Here is a 19,115-nt window from a genome sequence, read left to right on the forward strand (position 1 = left end):
TATTTTTATATGTAATTCATTTTAAAAATTATAAAATGTTTTTAATTTTTTTACATAAACAATAGTTAAATAATAATTTTTATATTTGAATTGTAATTTTTAATCATTTTCAAATTAAATTAATTAATAAAATAAATATAAATATACCTATACAAATCTGTTTACTACTTTATTACTAATATTATGTTCAACATGAAATAGATATTGAACAAAATATATAAAATTTTAATTTTTTTCTAAAATTATTTTATTTTTTTTGTTCTACATTTTTAAAAATTATTGATTTTCACCTTTAATCATTGACTAACTCAAACGTTGACACATGCAATTTTTTTGCCATATATTACTTTCTCATAAAGTACATCAAAAGGAAGAATTAGAATTAAAATTAAAATTATAAAAAATATAATAAATAAAGGCAAATAATTTTACTAAAATAAAAATAAATTATTTTTAATAAATAAAAAATATTTAAACCATTTTCTTATAATATATGTATGTGAGATTTCTTTTGGTGCTTGACGAAGAAGCAAAGCTTGTGAAACAATTGCCCTACTCCTCAAAACACCAAAATAACAAACGAAAAAGGATTAATTGTAGTTGTAGAAGCGTATGAGGTGAGCGACCCTTTCTTCGTGTGATTCTGAAACGAAATGAAGATGTGGCGCACCTTAGATAGTAGCACCCACCTCACCCTCAGAACCTTACGCCTTCGTTCCTTCTTCTTCTCTTCTTCTTCTTCTTCTTCTTCTTCACTCACCAACACCAACATTAGTTGTTCCTCGTTCACCACTTTCACCTCAATTATCACTCACTCACACTCGCACTCTCACTCTCACTCTTTTCTTCCCCTTGCCCTAACCAATAAAACTCGCCATTTCCGATCCAATTTCGGTTCCTTCGTTTTGCGCTGCGTTTCGTCTCTTCCCACCATCGACTGGAACGATACCGTTTCCTGCTCCGAGGTCGACGCCGAAGCCACTGATGGAACCCTCCACCAAGATACCAAGCCTTCTATTCCCGTTAGAGCCTTCTTCTTCTCTACAAGGTTCTAATTATCTATCTCTTTCACTTCTTCTTTCTAATGTAAAGGAATTCTGCCCATGCTTCATTTTATTTTTCTTTTCTTTTTAATTCGAAATTCAGAGACGAGAAAAATTGGTGTTGTTATTATTGTTAGCTGCGAAACAATTTTTTAGTACAACAACAAAAACGAGAAAACGATTTTAGAAAACATAATAACTGTTTGGAACATATTGAATTGAAAGAAACAATCGACACAGAAAAGAATGGAAAACTGTGTATATAAATGGAATACTGAACTGATATTTTGATGTTAAACCAGGACAAATTATCTGTATGCTGAATTCATGTTACTTTCTGATACATTATCACATATTTTCTTTGTATTCATCATGTACATTTTCATACATAATTTGGTGAATGGTGATAGCTGTGTAGTACTCCTCATATCATATCGCGAGCCTATGATACCACTGGTTGGCAAGACTCCTTTCATGAGTCAAAAATATTAGTGCCAAGGATTAAATAGCTGGCTGCATCAGTTTCATTCAACCGACTACCACTGAAGACTAGAATAATGGGCCACACCATCCTTATTCACAAATATAGCTATGAATTGTACAATATGCAGTAACTACAAGTTGCTGCATTGCTGAATTAAAATTTGGCACTAATTTTAAAATTGGAAAATGTGCCCTCAGTTCTCTAAAACAGCGCTCGTTGATTATTCTCACTGAACTATGTTTGTAGTTAAATAACTCCTCTGGATATTAGCGTTGTTGACCAAACAAAAGGTGTGTCATCTTGATTATGATATTCTAATACTGTAGTCATCAGAAAGCAATTATTTTTTTCTTTTTATTTTGTGAGAAGCAGACAACAAAGAATGTCTTCTTCAGTTACTTTGGGAAATTCAAGAAGTGTTAGACCTTAGCAATAATGCAGAATTTTCAAAATCTGATAACTAAGTGTTGCTAAATACCTGATGGCTTACTGTTTATTATATATATTTATATTGATTTATTATTCCCTTTCATTTCTTTGGATGTAGTGTTGATTTAAAAAGCTTGGTGGAACAGAACAAACCAAACTTTGTCCCACCATCGTCACGGATGACTAATTATGTAGTTCTCAAGTTTGGCGATATTCGTGATTCCAGGGTATGTCTCTTTGTGCTATGCTTGTGTCCTTTTTCTCTATTAACTTGTGTTTTATAATTTTCATTATTGGGAATATGATATCTAGGTAGTGCACTGCATATTTTGTACAGTAGGGAATAATATTTAATATTGCCATTTTGTCTCTGTATAGTTTGTATCCTTAGTGTTGCATTAAGAAATGTGTGGGGATTTTGAGAACATAGTTCATAGTAGTTGACGCACATAAGTACATATCAATGTACATATTTTGTTTAAATTTTATTTGGAGGGAAAAAAGTTGATTAAAGGAGGGTTGCGTTGGGCTTTGGTAGCCAATGTAGAACTTGTCGAAACCTATACATGATTACTTATCACAATATTGGGCTAGGATTAGATTGTTATGTGGAACTAATGCACTATATGACTCAAGTACAGTGTCAAATGACCTAGAATTGTTGAATTGGCATCTGAATGTAGGGTTAAATGAGCAAGGGTCCTTGACGAAGAAGAAATTTTTTTGGTTATATCAAAGATATATGGAAAAATTATTTCTATAAGTTTTTTAATGATAGGCAAGGAGCAAATAGTAATACAAAAAGATTTGAAGCTCAAGTGGGTGAACTAAAATTAGCATATTATTCTGGAATTTGAGTTAAAAAAGTAAAAAAAATAAACTCTTAAACTGATGAATAATGATAAAACTGTCAACTTTGATGGTATTTGTATTGAAGTTCAGATATGTATAAGAAAATTGAGATATGTTAGATGAGTGGAGGAAGAACAGTTTGATCTCTATATACAAGAATAAGGACGATATTCAAAATTGTGTAAATTATAAAGTGATATAATTTATGAGGCACTTTATCAAGTTATGGAAGAAAAGGTGATTGAGTATAAAATAAGAGAAGAGAAACTGATATTGTAGAGAATATGAAAAAATATTAATGCAAAGTAAAGGATGTGGTTTTTATTGACTTGAAAAAAATATGATCGTGTGCCAAGAAAAGTATTATTGAAGACTTAAAGGAAAAAAGCTCGTGTGACATGCATCCGAATTATACAAGACATGTATGTCAAAGTAATTACTAGTGTGAGAATTCCTAGAAGCATATCTAAGGACTTTTTTTTTACAAAGATAAGTTTGAATCAATGCTCAACCTTGAGTTTTTACTTGTTTAATTTAGTCAAACGTATTTATAAGTGACATATAAAAGTTATTCCTAAATGCAATCTTTTTGTGAATGATATAGTTTTAGCTGAAGAGTTAAAGGATGTTAACCCTCTAAACTTGAGTTTTGGAAGTTATTCTACAAAAATAATAAAAAATTAATGAGAATGTTACTCATAAAATACATGTTGGGTGGTTAAAGTGAAGAAAGAGAGAGTTATTTGTGATTGTAAAGTAATAGAAAAATTAATGAAGATGTTACTCATAAAATACATATTGAGTAGTTAAAGTGAAGAAAGCCTTATAGAGTTATTTGTGATTGTAAAGTATTTATCAAGGTGAAAGGAAAGTTTTGTTGTACTGCTATATGACTAACTATCATTTGTGGTAGTGAATGCTAGGCTTTAAAGGGGACAACATAGAAAAAGGTGAAAGTTGTAGAAATTAGAATGTTGAGATGAATAAATGATCATACAAAAAAGGATATAATAAAAAATGACTACTATATATGAGAGAATATTGAAATAACACTTATAAAAAGAATAGATGATATAAAATTGATTAAGGTCATTTAAACACGTGCAAATAAGGCTGTTGAAAGCACTAGTGAGGAGAATAAATGATATAACTTATAGTCTGGTGAAAAGGCATTGGAGACTCGAAAGAACTTATGAGAAAATTGTTAAAAGAGATCTTGTAATAAATAATATCTTAGAAAATTTGGATTTCAACCACGCTCAATAGTGTCATGTGATCCATGTAATTGACTTCCCTTGGTAGGATAACGTTTGGGTGTTGTTATTAAAGGAAGTTGATTAAGTTTTGCAACCTTAAATAACTATTGGATGGCTAGTGTTTCTTTTTTATTGTCTTTAATGGTTAAAGTTATTCGTGTCAAAACATCATAAGACCAAACCCATGTCTATCGTATATAAATAGATATAGATAGAATCCTTTTAGAATGAGGTTAAGGGTAAAAGTTGAAGTAGGGGCAATCATCTTTGTTCTTACATATTGCCATGACGTTTGTGAATACTAGATGATTAAGTTTATCCTGTACCTTCTTAACTGTTTTATAAACGTGATGTCATCAGATAAGTGATAGTAACTGCAAACTATTTTTTGTTTTAGGTTCCAGGGACTTCTTTCTTGAGTGGAAGCAATGGCTGTTACATGGTGGTTTTTCAGTATGGTTCCATTGTGTTGTTTAATGTCCCTGAGCCTGAGGTTGATGGCTATCTGAAAATTGTTAAGGAGCATGCATCTGGTTTGCTTCCTGAAATGAGAAAGGATGGTGAGTTATTTTATCCAATTTATATTTGGAGTTTTAAACTATAATGCATAGTTTTTCATTCATCAAATCTTGCGAACAGCATATAATGTTCGTAACTATACTACTTATTTCTCAAGGATATTATTTTAAATGGATTTCCAAAATTTTAAAACAAAAATTTGTGGATCTGGAAGGACTGAAGTGGTGTTAGTACAATATGATGTAAAGGAATTTATTTAACAAACATGGAATAGTTTTGTTGATATTATAAGCAGCAGATTACATACCCTCATTGTTGATTGAGCTTCAGTTGGTTGGGCTGAGCTTTGCTACTATATTTTTTACACTGATCATTGGAGACATATGAGTACATCTGCAGTGTACACTTTATTTTCATGTTTGTTCTAAATCAACCTTTACAGTCTCTGTATGTGTGTAGATGCTGCTAGTGGAGTAGAGTTTTCCTATTGAATATTTATGGTGTGTGTATAAATGTTGTCAGTTAGAAGCTGCGTTTTTGTGCTTATGAATCTGCTGTGGGTAGTTGTTGATGGACAAATGCTCTAGTATAAAGAATGGTAAATATAGACATTGAGTTGAAAAGGATTTTTGAATTGTGCTAATCCTTTTGGCATTTCTAAGTCATTCATTGAGTAGAGTTACTTTCCAGTTTCCATGTTGATAAATTCTTTGGGCAGTTCAAAGCTCCCATGAAGGTCAAGTCTTTTACCCCTTATTTGTGTGTTTCTCAAAGTATAAGCTAAGTGTCCATGGCTGTGTGGCAACTGTTTCAACTCTGGGATTTTGTGTGTCAGTTTTGTGTTAGAGCTAAGAAACATGTTTCAGTTTTTGTCTTGTCTGGACAGGTTTCTTTTCCTTCATGCCTGAGCAGACCCTTTTCCTGATCTAGTTCAGGAGGTTTATTTTTGTTTCTCATCATTTTCTGGTTATCTTGGAATGTAGTAAGACCAATTGGGCCCCAACTCCTTTCAGATTTGAGAATGCGTGGCTTAAAAATGGTTCTTTTGTCCATTTTATAAGAGATGTTTGGGAAAATGCCAATGTTCAAGGTTGGAAACAGAAATGTCTTTGGCGACATGATAATTCAAAAAGGATGAAAATTTTAGAGAGGTTGAGATTGATGATAATGTGAAACATGAAGGACTCTTTTTAACAAACTCAAATAAAATTTTCCATCTAGTTCTGCCTTTCCTTGCCTTTATTGTCTTTCTCCTGTACATAATTCACCGATCTATATTTTTGAGTGTCCAAGCTTCTCTTTTTCATGGAATTTCCACGTTTTGTAATTTATATGGAGTCCTTTTGGGGTCTCCCATATTTTTATCTGTCACGTCACCCGAATAAAAAGATTTGGTTTTGGTCCCTTGATCCTTCTCAGGTGTTTTTGAGTAAATCTTGTTTTCAATTCCACACTCATTCCTTAAGCAGATATAATTTTCTTATTTACAAACCCTAGTGGAAATTCAAAGCTCCCTCTAAGGTCAAGTCTTTTATTTGGAACACAGTACTTAATAGAATTCCTACTTACCAATGACATGGTGCAGTGATATAGGCTGTGCATGGCTCTTTCCTATGATACATATGTAATGTGTTGTACTTGCTCGATTTCACCTGTTCTTACATTGTTTTGCTTCAATTTATTCATGGAACTCCTTATTCAACATTTTCAGTGAATGCTGTGTCTGTCCTAGGTCCTTGGATGAAATCATGATCATTAGCTTCAGTTTTAGTAGAAATAATGTCCTAAAGTTTTTAGGTACATGCAATCTATCTATAATTCAGTGTTTTGGTTGGAGCAGAACTCTTGTAATTTTTTATTGAGGTTTCTACTTTCTTTGACACATCACTTGATTTCCGCTAAAATCAAGTGTTTGGTATCTATTTGGTGCAAAGCACATGACTTTTTCAATGGGGCTACATTAACAGACATTTTAATAGATTTGTTTTGGAAACTTCGTTTGACTTGTTTGCTCTGTTTTCTTGGACTGTGGTGCTGAACCCATACATTTGCCTTAGAATTGGTCCCTTTTTCTGGACATTCCAGGCATGTGTCACAATAGCTTGTTGACCTAGAGCCCATATTTTACGTTTTGATGTAACTTGGAATTTGTGATCTAAGTGCTGGAGGGAACCGGCAGTAATTTTCTTTTTTTGTAAACGTGACAATCAAAATTCTTACCTGTATATTTTTGGGTCTTTGAAAGTATTGGTTTTTTAGATATGCCTTAGCCCTCTTATTTTGGTTATATTTTTCTTTTACATAAAGTTTCCTTGGTCTCTAGGTTAACATACTTTTTTACAATTTGATTTTCGATTTGTTTTGAGATTTTAGAGTATGAAGTTAGAGAAAAACCAGCTTTAAACACATGGATGCAAGGTGGACTAGATTACATAATGTTACAATATTTGAACATTGATGGAATTCGAACTATTGGTAGCGTCCTAGGTCAAAGTATTGCTCTTGATTACTATGGTCGCCAGGTATGTTCTACATATGATTTAAATTTTTTAATGTTTTGTTATATCTTATACTAGCAATATTCCTCTAAGGCTCCAATGGCCCCCTTCCACTTTCATTCTAGGTTGATGGAATGGTGGCAGAATTTACAGACATAAACCGAGAGATGGAAGCAACTGGAAAATTCAAAATGCAAAGGAAGAAACTTTTCCAGCTGGTGGGCAAGGCAAATTCAAATCTTGCTGATGTGATTCTGAAGCTTGGACTATTTGAGAGGTAATAATCTGTTTGTGGTAACATATTGTGTAGGCTAATTCTTGTTGTTTGATGTTGGAAAGGAAGAATGTACTTGTGATACTAGTTTTTGATTATTAGGGTAGACTTTTGTTGGTTCAACTTTTCCAAATGTAAAAATTAAGGGTGAACTATAGATTACCCCCTTAAGTTTATAAAACATAAAATCTTCCCAGTCCTACCCCAATTTTTGTTTGCGAATGAAAACATTAGGTTGCTGTTAGTTTTAATTTGTGTAGGTACATGTGCAAGTAACATGAGCTTCTTAATGTTTTTAAAATCTCGTCTCTAATTGTCCCTTGTTTTAACAAAATAGAAAGCTGTATGCCCTAAATGTACATTAGAATACAACAACAAAATCTTAAACTTCCCACATTTAGTTGTCAATCTCGAATAGAAGCACGAAGTGGACAATCCTCAAAACGCTAATTTACAATTTTTTATATGGATCTAAAATACATACACATGCAGATAATTATGTATATAATGCTCAATAAGTATTAACTAATAGGATATGAATAATTATACAACAAAAGACATAAATAGAAGAAAGAAAGCGGGATTTTCCAGGAGAACATAACAGAGGCAATACTGTAGAATCATAGAATAGAGAGAAGAAAGGAAGTGGATTTTGCCAAAGAAGTCATTAAAGATGAGTGACTCTACCTGGATTGGAGATTGTTGCAAAGCAGAACATAGACAGAGATGAGAGGAGGTAGCCGCGGACAAAAAAGAGAAGAAAAAGTGGGGTTTCATCGTGTGTCTCCAGTTGCAAAGCAGAACAGCAATAGACATGAGAGGAGGGGGTCTTGAACAGAGAAAGGAAGAAGAAAAACGTGGGGAAAAATGAGGTTAGGTATAAAAATTGAGAAGACTATTTTACCCTTAAAAAACCCAAAAAAATTGATTTGTTTTGAGGGTATAAAAGGAAAGATGGTATCTTTCCCTGTCATGGTGCTATTGCACTGCCAAAGGTCACATTTTGGGCTGCAAATACAGCTGCGATGGCCACGACAGCAAAAACACTCCGCTATGCCAGAACTGTGGTGGCCAAAGGCTGCTCCACCATGCACTGCCGCAATCACATGCAATTGACAACTATGCTCAAAACATATTCTTGTCATCCCCTAGTGCCTAGTCATTAAATGCCTGTGGCTGCTTACAGTTGTTGCAATGTTATTCATGCTTAGTCATTATATGTACAAAATTGCAGCAAGTCTCTTGCTACAAAAGCTGGAGTGAACTGTTGAGAGAGGAAGGATTATATAATTATACACAAACCCTAACTAGTTTGAATGAGTCAATGAATTATGCTGTTCTCTGACATCTTTTTTATATTATCGAGTAATGTGGTATTACAAGGTAAAGTACATTAGTAATTAGTGCAGCAATTGATGTAAATAAAAAGGAAATAAGAAAAATACTCCCATATATATCCTTACACTCCCCCTCTAGCTGGACCATATTAATTATATTCACCAAGCTTGTTAAGAATATTGATAATGCAAGGATTTAAAGAAGAGAGTTAGTGTTAATGTGAAAGGATTGCTTTTGTTCAAGAGAAAAGAATTAAAGTGCTATATATAATGGATGGGCATGCAGCTCAAAACCAGACTCCCAATTAGAAGATTTAAGCCTCAGGAGGTTCAGCACCTATTTGAATGTTGGGATTGATTGTTCACGAGGATCTGTTTAAATTAAACCCATATGGCACATATGTTTGCTGCTTTCTTCAGTTTCAGCATCATTAACACCAAGACAACATCTGCCATAGTCAGGTCCGTTAACCCCCTCCATTTGCATTACTATCAAAATTCTCAATCTTCAATAGTGAATTTTGAGAAGAAAACTCAATCACCACTGTCACTACCTCCTCATCACTATCCCCTCAATGAAAGTAAATTCCAAAGGTGTTACCTTCGCATGCATCTCATATTGTGAATGGAGAGGGTATAGCAGCATCAACTCCTTAAGAAGGCCAGTGGCTTCATATCATCTTTTTAAACACGCACCATAGCTAATGGGAAAGCAAACATTAAAAAGATCATATAAGCCTCAAGACTGAAGGCTGCGTTTGACCTTGGGTTGTAAATCTAACAGCAACTTACATTATCACTCTCACCCAAGCCTCAGGAGGTTATATGTTACAAAACGAAGTCTCTGTATTTAAAGGTGACCGTGTGTATTCATTTGTTAAAAGCTAAGACCTAGCAAAGCTTTCTGTCCTGATGCTCACGTGTCTTGTTGATTTTGAGACTAGTAGTTATTTATTTCTTTGTTTTCATGCTGCTAGATGTTTGTCGTGTAGACTATGGTATTTTTGGTAAATTGGATTTGTCCATGGTGCTAAGCATATTACTGTTTGACTGTTTAAATGTGGTATATGGTATATTAGCGTGCAGAAATTTTGGGGATTCATTGTTTTTAAAATTTTCATATATTATCCTAAATAGAAATTGCAAAAGTAAATTAAAATGCTTGTTTTCTAAGGTAAACTTGCATGTACTCTCTCTTTCTCTCTGCATGTGTGTGTAAAATTGTACATGACAATAGTAAGATTTCAGATGTTATAGTCATCACTTTCTGTATGTCTTATTTAACTGAGAAAATTTGAACGGTTATTATTGCAGATCAGATATTGCTTGGAAAGATGCCAAATATGCTCAGATATGGGAGTATCTGAGGGATGAATTTGAACTAACTCAGAGATTTGCAAGTCTCGATTTCAAGTTGAAATTTGTGGAGGTGTAACTGCTATCTTCGCAACATTAAATTTATCTCTAGATTCTCTCTCTGAAATTCCCGTTGACGTTTTTCTTTTTTATTTGTAGTTTTGCATTTCAACTTTTTACCCTTTCAATTTTGCAGCACAACATCCGTTTTCTACAAGAAATTCTTCAAAATAGGAAATCTGATTTCCTAGAGTGGCTCATTATTGCATTGATTGGTGCTGAAATTCTTCTGTCTCTATATGACATTGTTCAGCGGTCTGCCATGAAACTTTAGCAGCATTCTTTCAGGTGGCATCTGAGATTAGGCTTTTGAAGGGGTATAGCATACTAGTAGTTGGCTCTAAATATAATTTTTAGATTCTGGTGGCTCATGCTAATACATTCTCTCTCTTGTAAATAACAATTTTAAACCCTTTTAATTCAGCTCTTTACTAGTCAATTGTATAACTTTACGTGTGCAGTTAGTATCACTCACTGAAAACTGCACCTGCACGTTTTGTTGTAATGTAATTGTTCTGAATACCGATCCATGTTAGATTCCGTAAATTCTTAGCAAACTAGTCCCCTTATTTTTAAATTCTTGGGCCTTATTTTCCCGCAAGACGCTTCATTAGCAAAGTTTAGTGTGGGTAGCTGCAAAATCCTCTGGGCTTTGACTGTAGTCCAGAAAGCGAAGGTAAATGGCATATTTATAAATGTTTATAATATGCTTTTCTTAAACTCAATCTTTTTAACATATTCTTTATTAGTACTTTTCTTATTTGTTTTTCTGGAGAAAAAAACCTATACACATTAAAAAAATTTATTTTGTTTGTATTATTTAATAAACTTCATCATTTACTCGATATTAGTAGACTTCTCTTTGATCTTTGGACGGTTTAATTAGTCCATATAGTTCATTTAATTAGAATATTTATATGAATGAAAGGATATTAGTAAAAAATTAAAAATTAATGTTGTCTTAAATTTTTATATGGATACATAAATTTGAACAAATTTTATATTATCTTTTTTGATAGATAAATACGAACTTTGGTAGTATTAAGTAAAATTTATATAATTATTGAAAGATTTATATTATTTAGAAAGTCTAATGAGAGTTTATTCAATAATAGTAAGTATGAAAAACAATGTATTTGATAGTATTTCATCTTTTTATGAATCGGTATAAAACTAGACAAATGAGAAATAGGAGGAAAGTTCGTTTCATGAGTGACACTAAAAATCATTTTACTGTAGATGATGAGGATGATGATGATGATGATTATTATTATTATTATTATTATCTGTTTAGAGAGAAAAATTATGCAAATCAAATAATTCAATCATTGTTTTAATTATCAGTTGATCTCTCTTTGATCTTAAGCTACTTAATTAGTGTAAATATTTTATTTATTGTACTTCAATAAACATATATTTCATCTTCTCTCTGACTAGATATATAGGGATATAGGTAGTATTAAGTAAAATTTACATGCTAATTATTATAAGGAACAAAGGAGGTTTATAAATTGATTGGGTAAGGATGCCTTTTCTCAATAGAGCTCGTATGAACCAATATATATGCGCAAAGGTGAAGGAATTCTAAACATGAATCCTAAAGTATTCCAAATGAATGAGTGTAGGAACGATGAATAAAATAATGTAAAAGTTCTTGTACAAGTAATATTCTTCACATAGATGATATATTGTTATTTTTATTACATACTATACTTTTTCTTTCCATGTAGAAATCTTAATTCGACCTATCTCTCAATCAATGTCAACTATTTTCGCTTACGCTTCTTAACAGTGAGTCATAATTTGGTTAAAAAAGGGGATAGAAATTCAAGTACACAAAAAATTCTAGATCTCAGTTAAATTGGGCTTAATCTTTGGTCTTAGAAAATATTGGGATTTTATAAATGTTTTGGGTCTAAAAATATTATTACTACCACCAATACTTTTATCCACTGGTACAGCGTTGGCAGTCACTAATTTTAGGACTAAGCCAATCGTAGTATAGAGATAGATTTGGACTATGTTTAATTAGCCACATAAAATAAACAACAATTAATTCTTATCATATTATGTGAAGTGAGTTACATACATCACATAATATAATTAAATTTGGTCAAAAACTAAAATTTTAAAAATTTAGTTTAATCGAAATATATTTTTTAATAACTTTGTCTAAGATTTTTTTTTTCCCTCTCTTAATCACTTTTTACGGTAATAAGAGTAATGCAATCTACTCTTATTGATATCTCAAAGGTTTTCTTTGCATATGATCAAACTAGCTTAGACAATTTTCAGTTATCTCTTTCATTATAAGTGTTACTTTAATATTCTTTCTTATACTATTATTTTTTATTCTTTCATTTTTCATATGTCCTCTTATCCACCTTAATATTTTCATTTTTGTTATACTCCTATTTTTTTCTTGTATTGTTTCTTTAAGGCCCAATGTTCACTATTATATAAGATAACGAGTTGTAATGCAGTACGGTAAAACACTTCTTTCATCTTGATAGGTATCTTACAGTCATAAATAACTTATAATGTCTTTCTTTACTTTAACCATCAAACTTGTATTTTGTGAGTAACATTTTCATTAATTTTTTATCCTTCCGTATAATCGATCCCAAGTACTTGAATTTAAAAACTTGTGGTATAATATCATCTCCAATAATGCATGATCCTTGTCTTCTTTTTTTGCTAAACTTACAATGTATACACTTTATCTTACTTCTACTTAAGAAAAAACCTTATATTCTAAAGTCTCCCTTCATAATTCAAGTTTACTATTAACCTCTTTTTTCAAATCCTCAATCAACTCTATATCATTTGCAAAGATCATATGTAACATCCTAATTCTCAATACCTGTGGTCTGCTGAATTTTGATAGAACCTTTGTCAAAATTTTAAAAAATTAAATTATTAAGAATTATTTAATGTGACTTTAGATTTTTATATTCATTAGATAATTTGTGATTTTCTAGAATTTTTCTGGAATTTTTAGGAAATAGTTAAAATTGGCCTATTTTGTGGGAATCTTAGCAAAAATAAATAAATTTTTAAACTGAATCTAATTCTATAGCAAACAAAGTCATAAAATTTTTAAAATTTTACGAGAGCCTAACAATATTAGAAAGATCTTAGAAAGTAAATTTTTACAATGAAATTTGATAAATTTTAAAATTTTATTTTTCAGTGTCTAATAAGCAGACAAGAAACGAACTGATCCGAGAGCAATTTGAATGAATTAAAATTTTAGTGACTATCCCAGTATTATTCTAAATATTTTACTATTTTTTTAAAAATTTTCTCTACCTGTTAAACTGAAAAAGAAATATACATTTGCAAAAGTGAAATTTTTTAAGTAAAAAAAGAAGAAGAAGATAAAGTAATTAAATTTTTACTTTTAAAAAGTGATTGAGAGAGAGAATGCATCTTCTTCTACAAGCTTGTTAAGATTTTTTTACATTTCTCTCTCAAATACACTCACCTTCAAGCTTGATTTTGAGGGCCAAAATTTGATTTTTTTGAGAAGCTTCAAGAGGTAAATTTGTTACCCATATCCTCCTCTACACTTGTATGATTTTATTTTTTTTAAAATAGTGTTATTTAATTTTCTCTTCTTACTTGGATGAACTTGAATAGGAATGGGAAGGGTGTTATCTTGCTTTTATTGTTGTGGTTTTACATCTAGGATACTAGAATCATGCTTGAAATGGAGGATTAGAAGTGGTTGAGCTAAAAACCTAAGAACCCAAATTCGTAGGTTACTGTTCACTAAATTCTTGGATTTGTATGGACTGAATTAGGAGTTTATGTCTTCATGAAAGTTTTAGCCCTTTTAATACTTGAAATTTAGCCACTGGTTTCACCTCAAACGGATATTTGTAACTTAAGTTATGTCTATTTTATTAATAGGTGTTCTAGCTGTCACCTTAGGAGGTTGTCCTGTTCTAACAGTCACGGATTTTGGTTTAATGAGACTTATGAGTGTAAAATTAGGAATTGACTCCTTCATAAAAGTTGTAGGAAATTATATACTTGAAATTTAGAAATTGGTTTCATGTCAATATCTTATGTGTAGCTTGAGATATGGCCAGATTACTAAGGTATGTTCAGAGTCTTAGTGTAGTTGATCTCTGTCAGAAACAGCTACTGTAACCTGAAAACTGGCACTATTATATAGGGTATTTGAACTTAATTCCTTCATAAAAGTTGTAGATAAATAAACCCTTGAAATTTAGAAACTGGTCTCATGTTAAAATATTAAGTATATCTTGAGTTATGGCAAAAACATTGAACCTTGTACAATCTGCTCGAAAATTTCCCTATCATGACTTTGATCAACTTTATTGCACAATCTATTTCGAATTAGACTTTGACCTCTACATCAATATTGTATATAATTACGTTATTGAAATTTTGGCTTTGACCTCATGCCAAAACAGTCTATATAACTCTAGAAAATTCCAAAGTACTGAACCTTGTTCATGCTCGCCATTAGGATTCTTCCTACTCTAAGTGTGTACCAACTAGGATGATTTTTTTAAGTTAAGTGTGGGGTAAATGTGAGCTTAACATATTACAAAAAAATGGATTAACAAAACAAAGTGAGTTTAAAATTCCCACAAGATAAAATCAGAGAACTATAAAGTTCTAACTAGCGTTTCATTACGTGTATAGATTTCATCGAAAATCAACTTCAAGCGTTAGAGAGAACAAACGTGGACGTAACAGGTAAATGGTGGGCTATGTAGTAAGGGTTACATCATAAACTTATTTAACCTTATTTGTTGAAATTGTCTAAATTTTGTTATGATTAATGATTGTGATTTCCTTATATGCTTAATTTTGATAATGGTTTGCTTATGTGTTTGGTGATGGAAATATATGTTTGATACTTCATTAAGACATAAATTGTGTTATATGATATGAGTCGTCTTTGAGTGAGCATTTATGTGCATGGTGGTTTTTCATAGGAAAGTTTAATAAAAATAAATTGAAATGATTGAATGATGGATTGAGAACTCTTATAAACTGTATTGGAAAGTTTTCTGATTGCAACAGATATTTGGAAAATTTTAGAAAATCCGTATTACAGGGGAAACTCTGTCGAAATTTTGAAAAATATTCAGTCTTAGAAATTTTTTTTTAATCATTCTCAAACAAATTTAAGAATTTAGAAATATAGGACTTTTCTAAGAAAAAATCACTTAGAAACTCAGAAATATAGGACTTTTCTAAGAAAAAACCACTTAGAAACTCATACATTACTCGTTCAAAAATGGTATTTTGTGCAAAATAGGGAATCAGAGACTATGGACTCTGGGAATACGATGGGAAGGCCTTGAGGGAGGACTTGGGGATAGGAAGGGTAGTGGTTGGAAGCCCTAAAAGGCTCAGGCTTGCTACCTGTTGTTGGGGATCCCACTGTACAAACTCTCCTGTACCTGACTGTGCTCTTGCCGTATATCATGGTCAATGAGCTACTATGTTCATATTTGAGCATAGATCTCAACAATTTCGTGGGTGAATTTTCATACCTAGAAGTGTCAACTCCTGGCTACCCCAGCACTGATTTAAGAAATGATTCGGGCTCGCATGCATGGATATTTTAGAAAAATAAACTAGGATCATGCACCATCATCATCATTCTTTTAGAATGCGATTGATCTGTGAATGTTTATGATGTTTGATTTTAACGTGATGTATGAACTGTGGCTCACCCTATCGTTGTTTCTATTTTCTTTATTTTCTCTATACCTGTGGTATTCATTGGACTTGATCGGTTACCACTTGTAGCAGAGAGAGATAGGCCAGATTCCACACCAAATGAATATGACGATCAGACTCATTAGCCCAGAGCCACATCGATGGCAGCACGATTGGAATAGACACACCCATACTTTTGCAGGTATACTTACTATATTTTTGAGGAGAGCGGCAGGACCTGGAGGTGGTGTCCCTATTACCATAAGGACTAGACTAACCCTTGACTTAGATAATAATAATCCTTTTCAGCCCATACCACCACCAATTCCCCTCCAACTGAGGAGGAGAAAATGGATATTGATATTCCAGAGGATTATGATCCTTTAAATACCGATGAGTCTGAAGATATGGATTCGGAGTAGGACTGATACTATTTTTTTTTTTGTATAATGGCAAAGGTTAGTCGTAGGTATTATTTTGTTGTTCATAGATCTTTATGGTACTGAGTAGAAGCCACTCTTTTTGATTAGTTATGCTGCTCTGTAGGATGTCATCTCCAGTGTTACTTTTATTATTTTGAAGAATTGTAACTAATGTTTTATATGAATGTAATTATGTTGATAGGTAAAATGGTAATTGAGTTCCCCAATAAACAGTGTTGTGTAATGCGGGGAACTTACTAACCATTTTTCCCTTTGTATTACTGTAAAAGGATATCTAAATATTTATGAAAGTTTACCTTAAGTACTTTATGCAGTGACGAAATTCTGAAATGTGTTATTTAAAATTTGCTTGTTAAAGTTTATTTTTGCAATTAATGGTTTAATACATTGTTATTACGTATGAGGGGAAGATTATTAGTAGTATATATATATATATATATATATATATATATATATATATATATATATATAAAATCACTAATTCTCTAATTGAGAGTTTATAAAGTAGAATGTTACATCATACATTGAGGGATAATATTTTGTATGTCACTTCTAAGCACATTTAAAACTAGATTAAACAAGTGAAGACTTAAAGCAAAGTCTTGTTGTAAATCTATTTCTATTGAAGTTTACACACATGTAATTACCCCCTTCATATATGGTTTGTATAACCTAAATATATGTTACACAAATCTTTTTCTTTTCTAAAGTCTTCCATAGCATTTTCCTTAGTACTCAATCATATGTCTTTTCCAAGTCAATGAAAATCATATGCAAGTCATTTTCTTTGTAATGATACTTTTCCTTTATTTTTTGTAAAAGATATATAACTTTTATTATGAATCTTTTAGTATAAAACTAAATTGATTTTCTAAATCTTAGTTTCTTTCTGTAGTCTATATTTAATCACATTTTTTGACTTTATAGAGTAACTATAAGTTTAATCCCTCAATAATTTGCACATTTTTAGATATCATCCTTGTTCTTACATATAGGAGCTAAAGTACTCTTTTTTCATTTATCTGACATATTCTTAAATATTAAAATATTATTAAAGAGCTTAGTGAGCCACTCAAGTCCTTATTTTTCTCAAACTTTTCTAAATTTCTGAGGATATTATCAGGATCAAGCGCTTTACTATTATTTATCCACTCGAAAGTTTCTTTTACTTCTCCAACTTGAATCCTTCTATAATATCTTAAATTTAAATAATTAGCTTACACTTGTAATATTGCTATATGTCTATTTGTTCCTTGTCTATCATTAAAAAATTTATAGAAATATTTCTTCCATTGGTTTTAGATGCCTCGATTTGAAATTTAATTTTTTTTTTCATCCTTGATACATGTAACTTGATCCAAATCTCTAAATTTTCTATTTTTTTTTTAAGTTTATAAATTTTTCTTTTAACATACTTTGTCCCAAGATCTAGATAGAACCCTTTAAAAGCTTTAGAACATACTTAACTCACTATTTTTCTATTATAATTTCTTGCAGTTCAATACCTTACCTAATTTTTAGCATTATTGCATGTATGTAAAGTTTTAAATCACATAATTTTCTCTCTTAATCTTCTCTTTCATACTTTCATTCCACTATCATGATTCCTTATCTTTTAGTCCAAAACCTCTATATTCACTTAAAATTTTTTAAGCAACTTTGTTGACTTTTATAACCATTTTGTTTCAAATATTGTTAGCAGTATCTTGTGTTGTTCAACTATCCCTTTTTATTGACTGTTTCTAAATATTCAACTGTTTTTCACTTTCAAGTAAAATTTGTTGAAATTTTTTACATTGACTATCAAAGACCTAAAATAACTTTCTTCATTTATTTGAATTTAGGACCAACTATTGGACTACATACAGAGTTAACCACACAAAACAAAATAATGATATATCTTATAATTACTTTAAATTTCTATAAGATTTTAATTGTTACAATTCTTATGAAAATTCCAATATATTGGTTTTCATATCCTATTTTAATGTGATGAATCACATTTTATACCTATGAATACTTTATTTTCATGTTTTATGTGGGGTCATGCCAACTCGAGCTTTTCTGTAAAAATAAAATAAAATTAGTAATTATAATTTAATTCCCTTAAAACAAGAGAAATTTTTTAAAGAAAAATCTAGATGAAAATTTTGTAAACATTGAAAAATGTTGCTTAATAACTTTTGCAACGAGTTATTAAAACGTGAGATAAGGGTAAAAAAGTTTTACACTTTTCAAATATTTGCAATATTAAATTTTAAACTTGTTCAATTACTGTATAGTTTTACTTTATTTTACAAAATTAGTTACTGAATAGGTATGTCAGAGTTAACAACAACAAATAATGTAAGTTATATATATATATATGACAAGAATCTTTTTAAATCAGTCTAAGTCTAAAAACTCTTACATCCAATTTGAGCCTTCTATTTAACTTAAATATAACGAGTTATAATTTATTAGGTGTAAGAGTTGTTAGACTTACATTGGTGTAAGAAGATCTTATCTCATATATATATATATATATATAATAATAATAATAATAATAATAATAATAATAATAATAATAGTAATGTATTAGTAACATTTCTTCCGAGTAGTAATTGAAAGTTATAGCTAAATAAATACAAACTGTGATCTAAAATACTCACAAATAAAGGTAATTCGAGACAAGATTGGGAGTTGTATCAGTGTTTACAATGCCTACAGACAAGTAATAAACACAACAATGTTTATAAAACATGTCGCATAAGCTTTCTCCCTATCGTAGCTGATCACATTTATGTCCTCCTTAGGAACATGTTTCGAATAAACAAGCAATTACCAGCAATCAAGTTGAGAGAGTGGTATGTTAG

The 19,115-nt window shown here is 31.1% G+C and overlaps 1 protein-coding gene across 3 annotated transcripts; it reads left to right on the plus strand.

The window, feature by feature from the left end:
* Positions 1-523: 523 nt before the first annotated feature.
* Positions 524-10,680, plus strand: LOC113872330. Of its 3 annotated transcripts, none has more exons than XM_027509808.1 (7): positions 524-1,048; positions 2,075-2,183; positions 4,462-4,624; positions 6,957-7,105; positions 7,207-7,358; positions 10,007-10,121; positions 10,245-10,680. In XM_027509808.1, the coding sequence occupies exons 1-7, from the start codon at positions 654-656 to the stop codon at positions 10,380-10,382; spliced, it is 1,221 nt and encodes a 406-aa protein (XP_027365609.1). In that variant the 5' UTR covers positions 524-653; the 3' UTR covers positions 10,383-10,680. The 3 variants fall into 3 exon arrangements, with proteins under 3 accessions (XP_027365609.1, XP_027365610.1, XP_027365611.1); XM_027509809.1 differs by having other exon boundaries at positions 577-1,048; positions 7,071-7,105; positions 10,245-10,650; XM_027509810.1 differs by having other exon boundaries at positions 707-1,022; positions 10,245-10,641.
* Positions 10,681-19,115: the final 8,435 nt, after the last annotated feature.

The sequence above is a fragment of the Abrus precatorius genome, unplaced genomic scaffold (genome assembly GCF_003935025.1).
Source record: "Abrus precatorius isolate BTA unplaced genomic scaffold, Abrus_2018 Scaffold7, whole genome shotgun sequence".
In the NCBI taxonomy this organism is placed as follows: Eukaryota; Viridiplantae; Streptophyta; class Magnoliopsida; order Fabales; family Fabaceae; genus Abrus; species Abrus precatorius.